Source organism: Dermacentor andersoni, chromosome 5, assembly GCF_023375885.2.
Source record: "Dermacentor andersoni chromosome 5, qqDerAnde1_hic_scaffold, whole genome shotgun sequence".
In the NCBI taxonomy this organism is placed as follows: Eukaryota; Metazoa; Arthropoda; class Arachnida; order Ixodida; family Ixodidae; genus Dermacentor; species Dermacentor andersoni.
The window spans coordinates 192,052,427-192,073,035 of NC_092818.1; the positions used below are offsets into that span (position 1 = coordinate 192,052,427).

Below are 20,609 nucleotides of genomic sequence, written 5' to 3' on the forward strand. Positions count from 1 at the left end.
TGCTTAGATTTAGGTGTTAAAGAAGCCCAAGTGGTCCAAATTATTCCGGAGTTCCCCACTACGGCGTGCTTTATAATCAGCTAGGTCGTGTTTTTGGCACGTAAAGTCCTACTATAATTTGTTTTCTATCCTCTTTCTTCCACTTCCCTCTCCCCACAGACAATGGGCCGTGCTTCTAGTAGGGCTGCAGAAGTATGTATCTATTCTTCACCTAACCTCAACGCCGCCCTCAGCCGCGCTCGGCCGCTCGGCGCCCCCTGGTACTTTCTGCAAATACTTCTTCCATAGAGTTTCCTACAAAATTTCTTGTAGGAAACTCTATGACTTCTTCCACTTGTGCGCGCTATCGTACGAATGCGCGCACATGCGCCACGCCAATGTTATGAGGGTGCCTGAATAGTCTCTGCCTCGCCGGCGAACAGCCATGCTAACATCTCCAGCACACCACTAAAGCTTGTTTGTCTTCTCTCTTTCGCCTCCGTTCAGAAAAAATTCAGGCATAAAATAAACCAACTCAAGTATCTTACCACGCTTCAAAGCCAGTGATTCTACCACGCTTGTGCTTGTTGTGCCCTCTCACCGTAGTCTTTCAAATAATTTTCTAGCCTCCGAGATCCACATCACAACGCCTCTGAGAGGCTCAAGTTTGAGGCACCCATGGAGGCAGCCGTATTTCAGCTGTCTAAGGCATCAGCTGCGCGACCGTATCAGCAATGTCATGCTGTAGTAAAGCACGCTAAATTATAGCATATTATTTATTACAAACTGCGGCTGCTACGGCCACTACGGCTTATACTATAGATGGCTTATACCGCACTCTCACTGTCAGCATTACCATTACAATCATGGCGGCCGAGGGTGAAAAGAAGTTATCGTTGAAAAAAGACGAAATTAAACGTCAAGCCCAAGAACAGGGCGTTGTAGACGGCTTTAACCAACTGAGGCAAGAGCAACGTGCCCTGACAGGAAAACTTATCGAACTGGAAATGGAACTTAACGAGCACAAGTAAGTGATTTTCCTCATGCCGCATTGCGCACATTTTTCTTATGTTTGCCTTTAGATTTGACGTACCGGCACTGTAGCGGTCTCTGGCCAACTCTGAACTTTCACAAGTCGAACAATGCTTGGTAACCTGTGTTTGCTATACTCTGGCTTAACCCTTGTGAGGACGTACGGTTTCTGCGAGGAAAATGTAACTTGATGCGCGTGGGTGTTTGGTGCGACGGGGTGGGCACAATCGGTTGAACCGTTCTTGAAAATCACATGGCCACTCTTTTTGTTCGTACGTCACGCTCTGAAAAGTGGAAGGTAATTATTCGCCTTATTTATCGTATTCGTTTCCATATGGCTTTAATAGAACGGTTCTCTTTTGGATAATCCAACCTCCTACCGATTTCTTTCTTCAATAGTGCCTTATTGTGATTTCTTTGTTGATTGAATGTCGAATGTATTGCAGAACATCAGAACCTGACACAACGCACTCCTATGATGAAGCAATAATTAAAAAGAAAGTGACATGTGTTGATCGTTTCCTTATTGAAAAGCAAGCCACAGGGGCAGTGTGGCAAGTTCATAAGCGTTCATATGGAAAGGCACGATGACAGCCTGCATTCCAGCTAGGCGTCTACCTAATTGTATCCGCAGAACAGTGGCGTAGCCAGAAATTTCGTTTGGGGGGGGGGGGGGGCTCACGTTGCAGCTCGGCCTCCTCCTTATAGAATTTGTTGAGGGATCAAGTACACTAATAATAACTGCATTGCCATTGCCAAAGATGCTGTAAACGAATTGTTCATCGCTACACACTGTCAAGACTAGTAAAACGTATTTTTTCATCAAATAATATACTCACATGTCTCAAAAATTCTGCCCGAAATGACTGATATCAATGCTTCCATGTTTTCTGTCTATTTAATAAGTAAAGAAATCGAAATTTAGAACTATATAATTTTGAAGCCAGCAAATCAGTGCATGCCGCTGATATAAAAAATGTAAAGGCCGTGAAATGAACAAGTTGAGGACAAATATTTTCATGAATCTTTGTCATTGGAGAACCTAGTTTATATTTTTGTACATATATATGCAACGACGAAGGAAAAATCTCAATGTGCTGTCCTTTGTTACAATGTATTGCGCAGTATCAGCTCTCATCGGTCGTGTATTGTGAGTAATTGCTCCGAAATTATAGCTGCATCAGAGAGCACATATAAAAAGCAGGGGTTCTGCAATATATACGTGGGCGAGTCAAATAAAAGTGAACCAATGCAAATATATGACAAACGGGCTGCCTTATTTAAATGTAGTCTCCATGAGCATTTAGACATTTGTCCCCACTGATTAACGAGTCACGTGATTCCCGTCTCATAAAACTCCTTGGGTTGCTGTTTCAAGAAGACTAACTGACTGCTTCATGTCATCGTCCGGCACGAATCTGGTTGCCTTGAGCTGTTTCTTCAAAAACTTGAAAATGTTGAAGTCGCAGGGTGACCGGTCTTGGCTGTATTGCGGATGTTGCAGCTTTTACCACTTGAACTTTGCTAGTTTTGTATTAGCCACATCAGTGACGTGGGCACTGGCACTGTCGTAGAGCAAGATGATCCCATTCGTTAATTTTCCAAGTTCTTTGTTCTTGATTGCAACACGCAGCCGATCCGGCGTTTCACAATATCGGAAACGATTGATAGCCTCTCCAGGTTTAGCAAATTCTATCAGTAGTAGCCCCTGACGATCGAAAAAGAAAAGTCAACAACACCTTTCCCGCGGTGGTGAATTCGAATGTTTTCACTGTAAGCATTGCCGTCATGTTTCAGGTTTGTAATAGTGGCACTGTGATTCGTACCCAGTGGCAGTTGCAGACATGAAGTCACCCTCATTGTGATACCGGATTAGATGAGTCAAGACAGCGCCAATCCTCTCCGTCTTCTGACGGTGGTTCAAAATCTTGGGCATCCACTGCGCACACAAGAGCCGATAACCGAGATGTTCATGAATTATGGTGTGACCCGAACCATCGCTGATGTTCGCATGCTCTGACAGTTCATCGATGCTTATCCTTCGTTCCTGTCTAATCAGCTCATCGGTCTTTGCAATTGTGTTGGGGATGATTGCATGGTGGCTTTGGCCCGGTCTTCGATCGTGTTTGCAACTTTCACGTCCTTCTTTGAACCGTTTGCTCCAACGCTTCAGTGGCCAATGAAATGCGATGTTCAACGTGCACGGCAGCGATACGGGAAACGCCTTTGGGAAACACCTTTTGGCAAACAACTTCAACTGTCAGAAACCTTACGACTCCACGCTGTTCAACTTCGGGGATGTCCATTATGTCACGCAACCATGTTCAACCCAGTCAGTGTATGAGAGTGTAAAAGAACATTTAGCCTCACACCTGCGTGTCACTTTTGTAAATGAGAGTTGCCTGTGTGCTACACGCATACTTCGCTGATAATGAACAGAACCATTATTGTGCGGGGTAGGTTGGCTCACTTTCATTGGACTCGCGCTCGAACATCAGAATGGCGAAGCTACAATGGAATATACAAAGAAGAAGATACAGCTTAAAAAGAGCAAGAAAGTGTTACTGGAAACAAAGTTCACTGCACGTATACACAAAACCTTGCAACAAGATATTTAAATATAAGTCTCCAATAAATCCACATATCTAAGAGAAAGTCACTGTATATAATGTGTCAAACAAGGCAAATAAACATGTTGCGCAACCACAGATTCACAGACCACAGACCTCCCTCTATCCACTTCCCCTGATGTATCGCGCGCGACGGGAGGCGGCGCGCTTCCTCCCCGCTTTTCTCCCTCGAGCACACGAGACAGCCACCATCGTCGACTCACCCATGCCCCCCCCCCCCCGTGCTTTCACTTGCACACACAGCATGCGGCACCCGGTCACGGTGTTATCGCCCTTGGACTCTATACGGAACATGAGGGAACGGCAGGAATGCGCCTGGAGTGTCCGTGTAATTGCTATCGCTATAATGTAATCTGAGTATCCAGGAACTGAAGCGTCCCGTGGTCCATTACTTTCAGCAAAAGAAGTAACAAAATCGAACTTTCACTATGCGACAATTTGCTGCGCCGCAACAATGTCTTTTTTTCTTTTGTAGGGCGGGGGCACGGAAAGGAAAAAACGCAAAGGAAAGCATGTTGGCCACCACAATCGAATGCCTACTTTGGGCACCTAATGTGACCACTGAAGGAATATCGAGGAAAAAGTGAGACGCTTGGTCCACAGAGAACCATATGCATACTGCTCGGTATGCTACACCAGCAAGACATTTTCCGGACAGGTTGCGCTCAAGTGAACGCGTTGCAATCCTTCGAGTCCCCGCAGTGATGTCGGCAAGCGACCATTGTTTCTTTTTCTCGTCTGCTAGCCGGAAGGCGTCCAAAACTCTGCCAGGCAAAAATCCACTCTGCCAGAGAAAAACAATCACGCATCGAAGTGCGCGTGCATGGTGGTCTGAGCAGCACGAGAAAAACGCATGCGCTCTGGCTGGCTCTGGCAGCCACGGGCAGTGAGAACAAAAAAAAGAAAAAGAAAAAGAGGCTCAATGTGTCCTCGCAAATAAAAGTCACAGTTGAAAAATAAATAAGAGCGCAGTTACCTTTTGCTGGCTTTAGTGTCTTGAAATGGATGCTTTGGCGCTGGTGAAAATAAAATTCTAATATTTTCTGTGACCATGGCAGCAAAAATGAACCACCACAACGCTTCGTCTCATCGGACCTCGCTGCGTGCTTTGTCAACTTGTCTGATAGTGTGTTGATTTGGCTTGTCTCGTTGTATGGATGTATGACTTTAGAAAAGTCAATGCACCTTTGGCGTCAAATGTTTATAACAACTTTAAACCCACAAGGTTCCGCAATTGAAAATCTAAAGCACGACTTTGGAAATGTCAATGCACCTTCGCATCGAAAGTTTATGAGAACTTTATACCCATAAAGTTTCAGAATTGACATCCATGCGCTCCGTAGATTCCGCGGCCTCCGCAAAATGTTGCGACGAGCCCACTTGCCATCAAAATGCCCTTGAAACGTCGGGCTCGGATAGGGCTCCGTGCGTTATGTGACTCCCGGTGCATGGGCGTTGCCGCGAAATCCAGCCCGATTTCGCTATGTCCGCGCCGAAATGTGTTTTCGAGCATGAAAAGAACATTCTAGACAAAATCCAGAATGATTTCTTGTGCCCGGGGTTGTTTTGGTTGGCGGCGCATGACAGCACAAAAAAATTTGGGGGGGGGGGGGTGGAGGGGGCTGAAGCTCCATAAGCTCCTCCCCCCCCGGCTACGCCCCTGCCGCAGGAGCACACATCTACTATTCGTGCTGAAAATGCAACGCACTGTCAGTATTGCAAAGCGTCCCCATGATAGTATTCAAAACTGAATCCGTACTGGGGCTTTTGGTGCTGCAAGACAGTTATCTCATGCTTCGAAACACAAAACTCAAGCCATTAGTTCATTCTGCATATGAATACTGATATAATTACTGAACTCATTAAATTATCAGCAACAAAGCAGCAATGTTGCCCAAGTTTTTGCCATTAAATCAGTAAAAGGGCTTTTCAAACTGTGTGGTCAGTTGGGGTTTAAACGGAATAGAAAATGCTTCTCCGATAAATGCAAGCTGTTCGAAGGGCACTTTTATGAGTTGTGGTTTTCCTAAAGTTGTCTGAAACAAATAAAAGGTGTAAATGAATTATTCTTATTCTGAAAGTAATTCCACATGCATTACCAGAACTCTAGTGATAGGCCAATGATCTGCTACAATGTTAACTTGCAGGTGCACATTAGTGGGAATCTATATTGTACGTTGTCACATTAAATATACCAGTGTACACTAACAGTAAGACGGTTAGTGCATATGCTCAGAATCCAGTGTGCTTCAGCAACATAAACTAACGTTAATAGCTGCAACCCGCAGCAGGCATATGTAGACTGGCACAGGTGGTGAGTGAGCACCGTTCCAAATGAATACAAACATACATACACAAGTTAAGCCCAAACCAGTGATAGTAATTTTGTGCGTAGCAGCAACAAGCTACGGCTTTGAGCGACGAAATGACCTGTCACACAAGCAGATCGCCCATTCTAGTCGCTAAGTCGCTCGGTTCTGGAAATCTGGAATTCATTGTCTGGAAGTGCTATGAGCAACTAGCCGACAGCGTGAAACCAGAATTGGATATACATCAGTAAAGTACTACCGATTGTTACACGAAACGAGCAAAACTAAATTTTGATATGTGCAAGGATAAGAACCTACTGCAAGACCTCCAGTAATATTTTATGCTGTACGTTACAGTAAAACATATCAAGTTAATTTAATAAAGCTTGCGTCACTCCAGTTTTGGCATGTATTTGCTACCCTCATATCGGCTGTTAAGTGTTTTCTGACAGTGCATCTTCATTAGGAGCCTGGTCTCTGCGATAATGTGTCTATGCTAATGTTTACTTATGTATAGTGTAATAAGTATATTAAGAAAATAGAATCTTGATTGAAGCTGACAATGTGAGCGTGGACATTTACTCCTTTTCTCCAAATTTAGCAGCTCGCTTGTACTGGTCAAGTTATATGTTATTCTACGCCCTAGCATGTGTTTTTCTTTTTTAATTTAAGATGTTCTTACATAATAGTAGAGAGAACAGCTTTTCCCTATTGTTATAGCACAGATAAGTCTACAGAGTTGTTTAGTAGCTATCGCGTTCAGCTGGTGAACATAAGATTGTGGCTTTGAATCTCAGTTGTGACAGCAGTTTTGGGATAGGGTTGATATGTAAAAACACTTGCATATCACATTTGAGTGAATGTTCCAAGAACCGGGTCTGAATTAATGCAATGCCCTTCACTATGGCATTTATAATAACTTATGAGTTGCTGTGAGACATTAAACCCTGTTATTAAGGTATAGGATAAACCTTTGTGACAGATGAAGTGCTGGTCACCAGTTGTATGTTTCAGGCATCTTTGCTCTCCAAAAAACATGCCACTGTGAAGCCCCCACTTTCTGGCATTGCCATGAGTACCACAGCACCACAGTGTTACTTTTCTTAGTAATACTCGGAAAGTGTGTTTACAGCTCATCTTCGCTCCGTGTCCACTGTAACATCTTAGAGTTATTGCTTACTGCTGAGTCATGGTGGAGCCTTCCTTTTGGGATTATGCTAGTCAGTAGGGATTCTTCGCCACACAGTTGCTGCAGCACGCTTTTGTAGGAGGAGCTTCTGAGTCCTTAGCTTGCAACTTACCATATTGGAGCAAATGCTGCGCAAGGGCTTAGATGCGGTAGGTGTGTTGGCATCAATGAATTCATTGCCTTAGTGGTGAGTTATGTCCACTAGCCTTTCATAGGCCTAATTTATAACTTGCAAAATAGCAACAAAATTGAAGTTGAATAACATTGACTTGTCTTGCAGCTTGGTTGCTGAAGCACTTCAGAAAGTTGATGGCGACCGACGCTGTTACCGAATGGTTGGAGGTGTGCTTGTTGAAAGGACGGTCAAGGATATTCTTCCTGCTGTGGAGCGAAACAAGGAAAATGTGAGTTTTCATCAGTGATCTTGAACAAATATACTGATTTTCTTGCCTACATAAAGGGCCGCCTATGGTTCCCATGTGTGCTGGGACTTTTGTCTTGCAAATGTTGCACTGGGAAACAAAAATTACTGCTAAGTTCAACCAAGATTCCATGTGTACAAACCTGAATTGTCACACCTGTTAGTCTCTCTCCACTCTTATAAATTTACTTGCATATCAACCATAATCCCCCACCTCCCATTTTTGCAAAATTTTATCTCTGTACCTGTTGTATTCCTTTCAGTACAGCTAGTTAAATTCTGTAGCATTCTTAAAATACATTTATGCACTCTGGAGTGCTTGCTTAAGCAATTTATGAAAAGCTGTAAATAACATATACACTTTGAACTTTGTCTACACTACACATAACCCATACCATACCGCTTATCTGCACCTAACAATAACAAAGTGCATTGCTTAATTTGCTGGGGAAACCTACTATAAATCTTGTAGAAATGTTGCATTCATTACACATACTTAATATGCATCCCCCCACTTCCTCATATTCACCAAATTTAACTCTGCATACCATAGAGTTCAATATTAACACCTGGACACATAGCAAAACTCTGTTGTATAATGGTTTCAAGCACTTAATAAGTGAGGTTCACATGTGATGCTTAGTGAAATTTTTTTTGTCTTCTAAATTTTTCCTCTGCAATGGGGGTGTGTGAGCCAAACGTGTTTAACTACGGTAGCTTTTTCAAAGCACTATGAAAATGGATGTTTTCAAACACTTGTGGTTGCACTAACATATTTGCTGTAAAAAGCCTAACTGGTGATGCCTTTCGCTTCAGTCTACCTTCTCAACATTGAGTTTTTGTGTCTTCAGCTGTGTGATTGCCCACTACAAGTGTGAACATTTCTTTGTTTATTTGGCTACATGTTGGATGTATGCCAAGTAACACTCCTTCACTCCATGTGTAATAACCATGCCACATGGACACAGAAAGTGACATTAAGTGGTCAATGCCTGAAATTTAAAGTAATTAATTATTTTATGCGTTTCCCACAACTGTAATTCAACCAAAAATTGAATACTCTGTATGACGTAACTTGCAAAGTGCAGTGTACATTAAATATTACTGCTGTTACTACTGGAGTTTGCTGTTCATCGCAATGCTTAACACAGGAGCTTATTAGCGCTGCTGTCAACTTCAGTGCTCGGCAAACTTCTCTCAGTAGATGCTGTGTTAGAATGTACTAGCTGTGTCAAGCTCAATTCAAACATTCTCCTTGGCTTCAGATTTTGTATTGGCTAGTGGTGAAGTACAGCAGCAAACCCAAGGTGACGTCTCCAGCTGTTGATCACATATTACTTAGGTAAATCAAACAGTAAAGGCAATTTTCACATATCACCTTTATTTCCTCAAAGGAGCGAGAGTCATGCATATCACTTTTTAATTTAAGCCCCCTGCACTTTTGTTATTGCACAATCAACTGCTGTATCACATCTGCTAAGGAATTGTTTGCTCGCGAAGCCACATTTCCACTGCAAGCTAGACCTCATCATCTGACCTGAATCAATGAACATAAAGAGCCTCCATCAGGGGGCCTAAGATGTTGTAATCCAATGGCACCAGATCAGGGCTGTACGAATAATGGGGAAGTGCTAATAGATGATGGCGGATATCTGCTGGTTTGACTCGCTTCGAGCACAGAAGGTGCGCTAAGGCACGCTATTCCCCTGATTGTGAAATCGTGGACTGGTGTGCCCATATATGAGACCTTCTCGCACCACAACATTCAACTGAGTGAGGCAGTGATGAATGCTCCTACTTCCACGTCACTCCAACTCCACAAGTAGCATTACATCAGACACACCAAGCCTTCCTTTATTCCCCTGAAAGCACTAAATTCTGCTCACTTTTTTGATTTACGCTCGTATATCAAAATATTGATAACACCTTTAAGCTGCAAGCATTTGCCTACTTGGAAATTAGCACTAAAGGTTGCCTGTTTCAGAGGACAACTGTCATTATCATCACAGTGGCAATTAACATTACGCTTTCAGGTGCCAATTAATTCTGTCCATTGAAAATTTGGTTAGTGGATTGCAAATTTTCTATTCTTCAGTGAGGTTCGGAGGAAGAAGTCGCCGAAGGGAGCGGATGCATCTCACGTCGGCTCCGTTTTCCAAGAATTTCGCTGTGATTATCGGTCATTCACCCTATGAATTTAACACCAGCGTATTCAGGAAGTCACCAAGATTCTGCTGGCACCATATTGAAGGTGGGAAACGACTTCCTTCCCAATTACAGAGGCTTTTGACCGGCTCCACGCTAGCCCTCACTGGAGTAGTTTGCATGCTGGGCCTCACCAGCCACCCAAGGGGACACACCGAGCCCCTTCGCTCACGCGGGTGCTCGCTTCGCCCAAGCAATGATGCAAGTTAATGGGGAGGATATGTCCCCCGAAGAGTTTCTCAAGGGCATTGGTTGGTGCACCATCAGGTACAAGACCCATTTCAACCGCGAGGCCGTGCAAAGCAACACCCAGAACGGAGCCCACTCCCACACCAGCGAGGGAGCGAACGGCGACCGACAGCGTTCGCGTCAAAGACAGTGTAACGTCATGCAGCAAGTCATCAGGAACAGCAAAATGCCACTACTCCCCCGAAGTGATTTCAAAATCGTGATACGACCAAGAGGAGGCCTCGACGTTGCCACCACTGGAACCATGCGCCTCACATCGGCCATTTACCGGGTGGCCAACGTACCGGCGCAAGAAGCAGAGGAGGACACGGTGTGCTCCAACAACCGCCAAAACATCATAGTCGTGAGTGCACCCCACACTACTCATGCCGCTAAGTGCAGACAGTTCGAAGCCATCACCATCGGTGATCGCCGCCACGACTCAGTCGGTCAGTGCGTACGAGACGGCCCCCGACTACACGGTGAAGGGAATCATCAGGGGAATCCCATTGGAGAAGGACGCCAAGTCCATTCAGACCAACATCGTTCATGCACGCAACCCCCACGCCCTGGCAGCCAAACTACTCCATAATACCAAGACGGTCATAGGGGCCTTTGAAGGACCGCGAGTGTCCTCCTACGTCAGGTATGGTGGCACCCTCCTTCGCTGCGCCCTGTATCGCAAGCAAATCGACATGTCACTGCTGTGGAGGACTCCGTCACCGCATGGACGTGTGCCCCAATCCTCAGGACAAAGTGTGCCATGGTTGTGACGTCCTTAACCCAGGCCCCGAACACCAGTGCCCCCCCCCCCCATTGCAAGCTGTGCAGGGGAACACACATGACGGCGGATCGCAAATGCTGCGCAAGATCCAAGACCCCCTGTCGTGACAAAAAGGTAATGGGAACAACACAGGGCCACCGAGGAGGCGGCCGCCAAAGCCCACCCAGGAAGTCCCGCTCAAGATCCAGGACCCGCAGCCGAGGCCGCTCCTGGTCCCGGAGCCGTACCCCAGACCCCCGGCTGCAGACCCCCCCCTTTGGCGCGAATAAAAAGTCTCCAGATTTTTTCTCGCCAGGTTGGCAGGTACGCTATCGTATCGTCGTTCGACCGTGGACACTTTTGCATCGCTTGTGGACTGCTTTTCCGCCTAATCACAAACAAAGCGCATCGAAACAGCTGGCTGGATAAGATAGTGAAGAAAAAGGTGCCGTGATCGGTCCCCACCGAAGCTTAGTCCTAGCGTATCCGCCAAGTCCATCTGCAAGCTCTCGGCGCATCTAGGCTCATGAATCAAAAAGTCTAACAAGGATAAATCACTCTATTTCAGCTTTCACATCGGTGTTCTTAAATAACCCATTTTTTCATGTTTACAGTGCCAGCACAAGTAGCGATGAGCGCCGATGTGACGCGTCATAAACGCAGGTATATGTGTGCTGTCGCCGAAGGCTCCCAGCCCTAGCCTGCGCTTCTCTGACGAAGATATATGACTAGACAGACGTGTTGACTGAAAGGCATCACTGAACTAAGAAAACGTGTCATATCCTTCGCGTGAACAAGAAACGGCTATTCAATTCGGCAGTAACAGCCCATACAGCGTCCTGGGTCGGCGGTTCATTTAGGAGTTTTCTCGAAGTTAAAATGCCAATCGCAAGTGAAAATCGATGTTGTTGCACTTCCGAGAATGCTACTGAATACGGACAGCAAAATTTTCTTCGTGGTACAGGCGGGAGTTTTAGTTGCTGGGCGATAGCGCATCTACCATGACTGAGCGAGACGTATCTCTGTGAAACAAACTGCTTCTCCATCCTTGACATCGCAAATTATCTGCCCCGTGTTCGCCTCCTGGCGTGGTGCAGTGGTAAAGTACCGGGCTTGTGATCTGTAGGTCCGAGGGTCGAATCCTGGTCGCAAGTTGTCTTTTTAAAATTTTTTTTTATTGCACCAAAACACTCTCTGTTGCTTTCTGTTCTCAAAAAAAAAAAAATATATATATATATATATATATATATATATATATATATATATATATATACACACGGTGTCCAGCCACCGCGTATTTAACGCGTTACAGCTGTTTTTCGCACCAGTACGCCGCGCCTGCCGAGCGCCCCAGCATCCAGCGCGCGGCTCTGGGCCCATAATCTGGCGCTGCACTGGACACTGGGTTTTGCAATAGGCATACCTGCTTATGTGCCTAAGCTCTCAACGTGTAGGCAGTCTAAAATAGTACTGGTGAATCAATGACCAACCATTAGTATTTTGACACTGGTACCCCATTAGATTTGCTGTAGAAACGTACCCACCTACTAGCAGGCACTGGATATCGGCCACACCTGCAAGTGCCACTTCATTATGTGCCTTCTCGCTGCAGGGATTTCAAAAGTAACCTTCTGTGGGAGTGTAGTGAAAGTTTTTCTCTCACAGGATTGACACAGCTACATTATGGGTAATAATGCAAAACACAGTTAGGCCCTTACCGTATGTTAAATGACGACATTCATTCCTCTTGCCTCTTGCTTCACATCAGCAGTAGTAGATGAATTATTTTTACTTAGTAGTATAACCTCTTTTATGTTCAGATACAACAACCCAAGCAGTGCATTATCATGAAAATGTGAGCTGGCTTTTTTATGACAGTTCTATGAAAGCAGTGTGGTGCAGGGGATCGAATAAAAAGCTTTTCCGCTTTCAGAGCGTTTCATGCAGTTGGGAGCAGAGCACCCGGTCATTATATCATTCCGATGGGACTGCGAGGACACTGCAATGAACCGACTGTGAGATGAGCTGCGCACGTTGTGTTGTTGCTCCGCGGCTAGCCCGCACGCGAACAGCGAACGCCAAGATTGACCGCTTTGAATTTGACTGGCGATAACTTGTGTCAATCCAATTTGCTGCAGCGGCAGCGTCGGGAAATACAAAAATTGGCCCGAGCATCTGCTTCTCCGCAATGTACGGTTGCTTGACTACCATGTGATGACGTTCTGCCAATAGAGGCGCTAGCGGCGAGATAAAACAGACGCGCAACTCTGCTACCTTTGGTAGCATATACAGTAACTCTACTTCCACCCTTACAGAGGCAATACGACCCAAGTGCACGTGCGCAGCAATACACGATGCGCGAATAGATGCACTCGAGGCTCGCTTCAGCAATCTCGAGGAAACTATCATCGCATCCATCACGCGTACCATCCAGCGCAGCTTGGACAGCGTTCACCTCAGACTGTTCAGATTAGAAGCCGCGAACAGCACGATTGTACCGCAGCATAGGGAAGCGGCATAACACATGTAACAAAATATAAACATGGCCCAACACCCACTGAAAAAAAAAAAACACGATATGGCAGTGGAACTGCAGAAGTTACCAAAACAAACAAGCGCACTTACAACAATACCTGAAAACGATCCCCCGAACGGCCAGACGTTATGATACTGCAAGAAACACAGTCCTGCCAAACTCGCAGGGTACCAGTCTAACAGGCAAGACGGAGAAACCAAACGTCACTACGCTGGTCAAGCGAGCGCACGCAACTATTGAACACGACACCAAAATCAGAGACATTGAAAATGTCCTCGTAGAACTAATTCCGCCACGCATGACGTCCTCTTCAAACAGGCAATCGACATCGCCTAGGAGCAACAGCTGTTCATTGGGGGAGACTTCAACGCAGTGCACATGGTGTCGGGTTACAAGCACGATCACCCCAAAGGCATGCATCTATGGGCAACGGCGCAATACACCGCACTCGAGCTGGTCACCAACAAGGCAGGGCAACAGCACTGACACGACGCCGGACCTTACTTTTAGGTGCCACACACGCAAAGTCACTTGGACTAACACCATGCAAGACTTGGGAAGTGATCACTACGTTATTTCCATAGAAACAGAAGATGGCTCGCAGGAACACAATGCTGGTCGTCAAATGAAGATCACCAACTGGAATCAGCTACGCAAACATCGTGACAAGCAACAGGTGGAAGACATCAAAGATATAGACCAATGGACCGACCAACTGCGGTGGGATATTGAGCGCGTGAAGCAAACGATCCTGTCGACAGCTGGGCTCGAGACAATAGACTCCCGGTTGCTGCACATGTGGGAAGCCAAAACCCACCAGCAGCACCGATGGAAACAACAGAGACACAATAGGAGACTACGTAAACGGATAGCGCAGCTCAACAAAGAAATAGAAAAGCACGCGCTTAACCTGCAACAACAACAATGGGAAGAGAAATGCGTGGAGATGGACGGTCAACTCACCACGCATTGCATGTGGCAGATACTGCGGTACCTGATTGATCCCACCAACACCAAGACCACACACATGCAAGGCATATACAAAATCATACACGCTTACGGGGGAACGGAACAACAATTCCTACGGGATGCGGAACGCTTTTACATATCCCAAAAGCCACCGCAAATAAATCCGGATTACTCGGGAGAAAGCAACGCCACCTTAGACGCCAAATTCTCCGTTGCCGAAATTCAGGCGGCCCTCGTGAAACTCAACACCAAGTCGGCCTCTGGCCCCAATCGAATATTCAATAAGGCACTACGCAATCTCGATTACGAATCGATCGAGAAACTCACAAAATACATTAACGGGTGTTGGGCGCACGGCAAGCTACCCCAGCAATGGAAAGATATACTGATCTTTGCTCCCTAAATAACAAGAGAGATCTTGCACCTTAAAACAAAAGTTAAGCGCTTAAGATGACGATGTGCCTCACATGTTTCAATTCACGAAATCCAAAATAAACTAAACCAAAAAGTGCGGCAAGCTAAGCGCTGGTATTTTCACCATACATTGCCGAATTTCATTCAAGCGGCACCCCAAAAATTTTGGGCTTTTCTAAGCACAAAAACAAAGTCAATTGATCAAATTGTTCACGAGGGCCATGTCATAGTCGAAAAACAATGTATCGTGGAGCACTGCAACAATGATTTTCAGAGTGTTTTTCAAATTTTGATGATGGTATAATCCTTAACCGCACGTCATGTAACTCGACCTCTGATATTGTTTCGCAACCGGGTGTAGTGTCAGTGTTGCTGAACCTCAAAGTTAAATCATCTCCACGACCAAACAACATACCGAACGCTTTTTTGCGCAGGTATGCTGAAGTGTTAGCCCCTTTTCTTGTTATCTTCCGTTCCTCGTTATCTTTGGCTAATCTTCCCACAGACTGGCTAACTGCACGTGTCGTTCCCATACCGAAAAAAGGTGACAAAGCCCTAGTAACTAGTTATCATCCGATATCATTAACTTCATCATGTTGCAAGTTAATCGAACATATAACTAATGAAATAACCAAATTCCTAAGTGACAACAACATACTGTCTCCTCATCAGCATGGTTTCCGGAGCGCTTTCTCTACTGTAACACAATTAACCTCAATTATTCACAACTTTGCAAGTGCTTTTGACAAGTCAAGCCAAATTGACGTAATATTTTTAGACATTAAGAAAGCGTTTGATCTTGTTTCTCCTAATAAACTTATAGGAAAACTACAGTCGATAGACCTTCCAGCCTATATTATTAACTGGGTGGCGACTTATCTGTCTAATTGCAAACAATTTGTTTCAATTAATAATTACTCTTCTAACTAACTTTCAGTAACCTCTGGAGTACCTCAAGGTAGCGTGCTAGGACCTTTACTATTTCTAATATGCATAAACGACATCACTAACGAAATTTCTCATCCTGTTCAAGTATAGACTATTTGCTGACAATTGTGTGTTGTTTAACGAGGTTACTTGCTACAGAGATCAATTAATGCTTAACTCTGCCCTTCAAAACATTCTTTCCTGGTGCAGTCGATGGGGTATGGAATTGAACAGAGAAAAAACTGTTTATATGTCCATAACAAAAAAACAGAGAAAATAATATGTCGTTTCTCTATAACCTCGACTCTGAACCGCTAACCAAAGTCAGCCAATATAAATATCTCAGAATCACAATAACCAGTGACCTCAGCTGGAATAGCCACATTTCTAACGTATGTAATACCCATGTCACACGGGCGTTTGGAAGGCCTTCCAACCGATAGTCAGTTGACTCAAAGGTCAAGTTCGAGCTGCTTCACGGGCGGTTTCGAAGGCCGCCGAGTCAATAGTCTATCGAGTCAACTGAGCACCCTACAACTCTATGAAATCTCGATGGCCTTTGAGCAACGGAAGCGGAAACAGCGCGAACATGCCCTGTCGTTCACAGTGTGCTCGTACTCACGGTTAGAAAGAACAAATCAAACCAAATGCTCTAAATATACTATATATGAGTGTTATTCATTATTCAATAAAGTGTTTTTGCTACTTGACATGTGCGAACACACACCAAAATGGCAGCCGCATCGAGCGGCGCAAACGTTGCCGCAGTTTCGCTACTCAACAACTTGAAAACAAAAGATATATGTATGGCAATGTATAAACAATTTTTCTAATGTATAAACAAACATAAAAGAAATTATAGTGCTTTTAAATGGTTTTAATGTTGTTTAACTTTTCGTGACATGAGGACGAAAATAAAGATCCGCAGCGCCACACAGTTTTGCGAGACACGCTTGAACCACTCAACGGCCTTTCAAAAGTTCCGTGTAGCAGCGCGACAACTCTTTTGAGTCGATAGAGTTGTGACGTTTCAAAGGCCGTTGACTGGAAGGCCTTCCAAATGTGCCCGTGTGACACAGGTATTACTCGTCTTTCAGGAAGCTTTGTCTCCTCAGGCACAAACTAAAGCACGCTCCCTCTGGTACTAGATTACTGGCTTACACTTCACTCATCCGACCGAAACTAGAATATGCATGCATTGTGTGGGATCCCTAAAGAAAATTAACATTAGCGCTTTAGAAATGGTCCAACATAAAGCTGTCAGGTTTATTTTTTCTAAATATAGACCGAGTGACTCTCCTGCTAGCCTAATGAATCAACATAATATTCAAACGCTACAGCTACGCAGGAAAATACAACTAAAATTTCTTTTCTTGCTTAAAAATAACTTTTTGTCCCTCCACTCACAGGCTTATGTTAAACCACTTACAGCACGTTGAACACGGCATTGTCACGCTGGTTCTTTAACACCTTATAACACCTGAACTAACCTCAAGTTGTCCTTCTTCCCGTGTACTGTAACAGATCGGAACGGCCTGCCATTATCACAATTGATAAACACCAATTCTATTGAACGCATGTGTTTGTAATGTTAAGGGCATTGCCATGTCGGCAAGCCTTGGTACTGTTCTCTTCTTCTTTTTTTTTACACATGAATTTTGTTTGATACTTTCCACATCTTCCTTATTCTATTATTTTCAGTATTTTGTGATGGTCGCTCGTTCAACTTCTGGTACTTTTTTCCCCCCTCTCACAATATTGGTTGCAAGTGCTCATACATGCGTGTGATACTGTTGTAATGTTTGTCAAGTTGTCTTCCTTCAGTGTACCTTCTCTTAATCTTACTTAGTCGTCGCTTTCATTTTTTTTTCTGATATTTACATACGTTGCATTGCTTTTGTGTTTCTTTTTCATATGTGTATGTATATATTATACATGCATATGTAAATATTTATGTATTTGCCCCTCCTGCTCGGGCCCCCATTTGGGCCTTCAGTATTGCATATACAAATAAAATAAAAATACCAAAACCCGGCAAGAAACTGCAGCTGGAGAACCTGTCCCCCATCTCCCTCACGCCTTGCGTGGGCAAGTTGATGGAGCCACACGTTTCTCAATAGACTCACGGATTACCTAGAGGACAACGAATTAGTTCCACACACCATGATTGGATTCAGACGACATCTCTCCACGCAAGACGCCCTTCTGCAACTAAAACATCAAATTATAGACAATCCGGGGTGCTTGACGAGAGCCATCCTCAGGCTGGACCTGAAGAAGGCCTTCGATAACCTTCGATTACGACAAATAGACAAGCTAAATCTCGGACTGCGAACGTACAACTACGTCTGAGCGCAGTGTCTGCGACTGAGCAGAAGCAGCAATGCCAAGAACAAATGTCGGTCCCTTGTGACTGTGGATTCATTATTGTGCCTGTTTCTGCGATGAACTCTTTGATCGCTAAAACTCTGTGCCCAAGATGCCAACAGCGTTCTGTGGGTGTACACTGCGATACCAGGCTCGGTCTGGCAGTGAAAATGGTGGTCATGCACTACTCCAGACGGCGCAAGAAAAGGATGAAGAACGCCTGAAGAAGGCATCCAAAGCCCACCAAACAAAGAGGCAAAGGTGTAAGAAGATGCCTGACAGCAATGATTCAAAATATTACAGCCCTGATTCTTTTTAATAAGTTTGCACTGCTTTTAAAACTTTGCAGCCAGTTTTCTCAATTGCATTTTTTTTGTCAATCAACTCACTCGTATAAAGCGTAGCACAACAATGGCTGGACCGATTTTGGTCCAGTTGTTTTGCTGTGATCCACAAGCTGTGCTGTACTTAAAGACAGTCTTGAAATGTTTCTTTATCTTTCCATTATTTAATTATTTCTCAATTACTACATGGCTCCATGCAGTGAAGCACAGTCATGTGCATGTTATGTTGAGCGAAAAATTATTAGCGCACTAAAAAAAAATCGAACACTGTCTTGATGTAGATTAGACATCTGGGCAAACATGCAAAGTATTCCCAGCTCCCTATCATGTTTCGTTACTGTGCCAGGCTTTCCACGAGCGAGGAACTTATAAATTCTTATAAAGCAAAAACTAATTAAGATAACCTAATGAAATTTTAGATTTGTCTCTTTATTGCAATGTGCAGTGTGTGTGCCAAATTTCAGCCCTTTCTGTCAAGAAACAAGAAAGTTAATTCTGATCCCCTCCTCCCCCTTAAGGAGGGGCCCTGGTGAGGGGCCCTTTAAGGCATTAACCAATCAATTTCATTTTTCATGCCCACATGTGTGGCACAAGAGCTATAACCGTGCCATGTTCAAGCCACGTTCAACGGTTTTTAGCTCTTGAGTAACCCAAGAATGTTGTCTTCTATCTGGGAATAAAACAACTTTATCTAATGTGTATATTTAGGTACATACTATACCAAATATTTTTTTTTTTCTTCATATGCATCATTTAAAAAAAGATCCTGTGGCAGATATCAAAATGTTGTCCTTAAACTGGATTGATCATAGAGGCGGGCATTACATGCACATTAAATATAAATGAATGATTGACTAAGAACAAAATTTCAGTAGGTTTGTTTTAACTAATTTATGACACTTATTGCGATTTAGGAATTGCAGCTGGTAAGTTTTAGAGGCAAATCAACTTGGAATCATTATTGAGGATGGCAGCGATCTTGGAATATGAGCTGTCAAACTTGTGGTAACAATGCACTGTTGTTCCAGCTACTGTGTTAACAAAAACACCGTTTTATACATTGAAGTACAAAAATAACTAATGCCAATGTACTGATATTTTATTGCACACTTTGGTAATATATGTGTCGAAACTGGTATCATCTTGAGAATTCTTTCAGAGTAGATATGCCTTTGCAATATCAGAGGCTACACTTAGTAAATTGCAATATTTGCATAACTTAAAACATAGCTAGTGAAATTTTGTTAATTAGTTGAGTATGATTTCAGTTTCTTATAAAAGCAATGTCTGCCTCTTCAATTAATCCAGTTCACCCGTTCGAATTGTGCTGTCTGTCACAGGTGATCTTTAGAAACAGTATAATCTAAAAAAAGAAGAAAAAAGAGACACATGGTATTATAATGCTGCCACCTGACAATACTGCAGCCCTATTATTTTGTGCACCTTTGTACTAGGTTAGTCCTTTCTGTATTCTTTGGTGAGGTAGAATAGAGAATGCACCTGAAAGCTGTCCTCTTGTTTTTCAGATTTCGAAATCAGTGGAGCTGTTAAATGAGAAGATTGTACAGAAAGGCCAAGAGGTGAATGAGTACCGTGAAAAGCACAACATCCAAATTAGGGTCTCTTCCAATGCAGCCTCCAAGTCCCAGCCTCCTGCAGGGAGCAGTGGTGGGGGTGAGAAGCCAGCATCACAACCTGCAACAGGAGTGTTAGTCTGACAGAGTCAGCTGTTTGTTTGTTTTTCTTTTACCTTTTTTAGTTGTCATTTTACTGCAGCTTGATGGTTCAACTTTTACCACCACAGCTGCTTCACATGAGTGGAATGTGGGGTGTAATTTTATGGATGAGCCTTAAGCCTCAATAAGATGTTGCACACCAAGATATTTGAGCTTTCTTTTTTTTTCTTGATGTTCCTTTTTCTGGTAAATAAAATATTTATATGAATGCAGTTGTTTGTCTTGAATTGGTGCAACAAAGATCTTTCATAGCCGAAGCTTTCATAGTAAGTCCAGGCACACAAGCACATCTTTGTACTAAGTCAATTACAGATGTTTTCTTCTGTTGCTGCATTAAAGATATGAAAGCTAGCGTGACTTATGGTATATGTTAATGTGTCTTTTTTTTTTTGATGGCATGAATTGTGTGGGTTCTGATGAAAGAGCGACTTAATTGTCTTGCAGAAATCAGCATAGTAACAGAACACATTTAATGTAGCAGGGCTACAACACGTTGGTAGTTAATCCATATGACTGTAGAGGTTGCATGCACTTGCGCGATTATGCAGAGGCTTTTGACA

At 43.9% G+C, this 20,609-nt stretch overlaps 1 protein-coding gene across 2 annotated transcripts; it reads left to right on the top strand.

Moving 5' to 3' along the window:
* The first annotated feature begins 816 nt into the window (after positions 1-816).
* Positions 817-20,257, top strand: Pfdn2 (prefoldin 2). 2 transcript variants are annotated; one of them, XM_055071461.1, is made up of 4 exons: positions 817-1,006; positions 4,117-4,224; positions 7,420-7,543; positions 19,840-20,257. In XM_055071461.1, exons 1-4 carry the CDS (start codon positions 846-848, stop codon positions 20,029-20,031), a joined length of 585 nt encoding a protein of 194 aa, XP_054927436.1. In that variant the 5' UTR covers positions 817-845; the 3' UTR covers positions 20,032-20,257. The 2 variants fall into 2 exon arrangements, with proteins under 2 accessions (XP_054927436.1, XP_050035428.1); XM_050179471.3 differs by lacking the exon at positions 4,117-4,224 and having other exon boundaries at positions 819-1,006.
* Positions 20,258-20,609: the final 352 nt, after the last annotated feature.

Coding starts and splice junctions, on each gene's coding strand:
- Pfdn2 (XM_055071461.1), top strand. CDS start 846: ATGGCGGCCGAGGGTGAAAAGAAGTTATCGTTGAAAAAAGACGAAATT. Junction 4,225..7,419: donor GAAGGAATATCGAGGAAAAA/GTGAGACGCTTG, acceptor CTTGTCTTGCAG/CTTGGTTGCTGAAGCACTTC. Junction 7,544..19,839: donor TGGAGCGAAACAAGGAAAAT/GTGAGTTTTCAT, acceptor CTTGTTTTTCAG/ATTTCGAAATCAGTGGAGCT.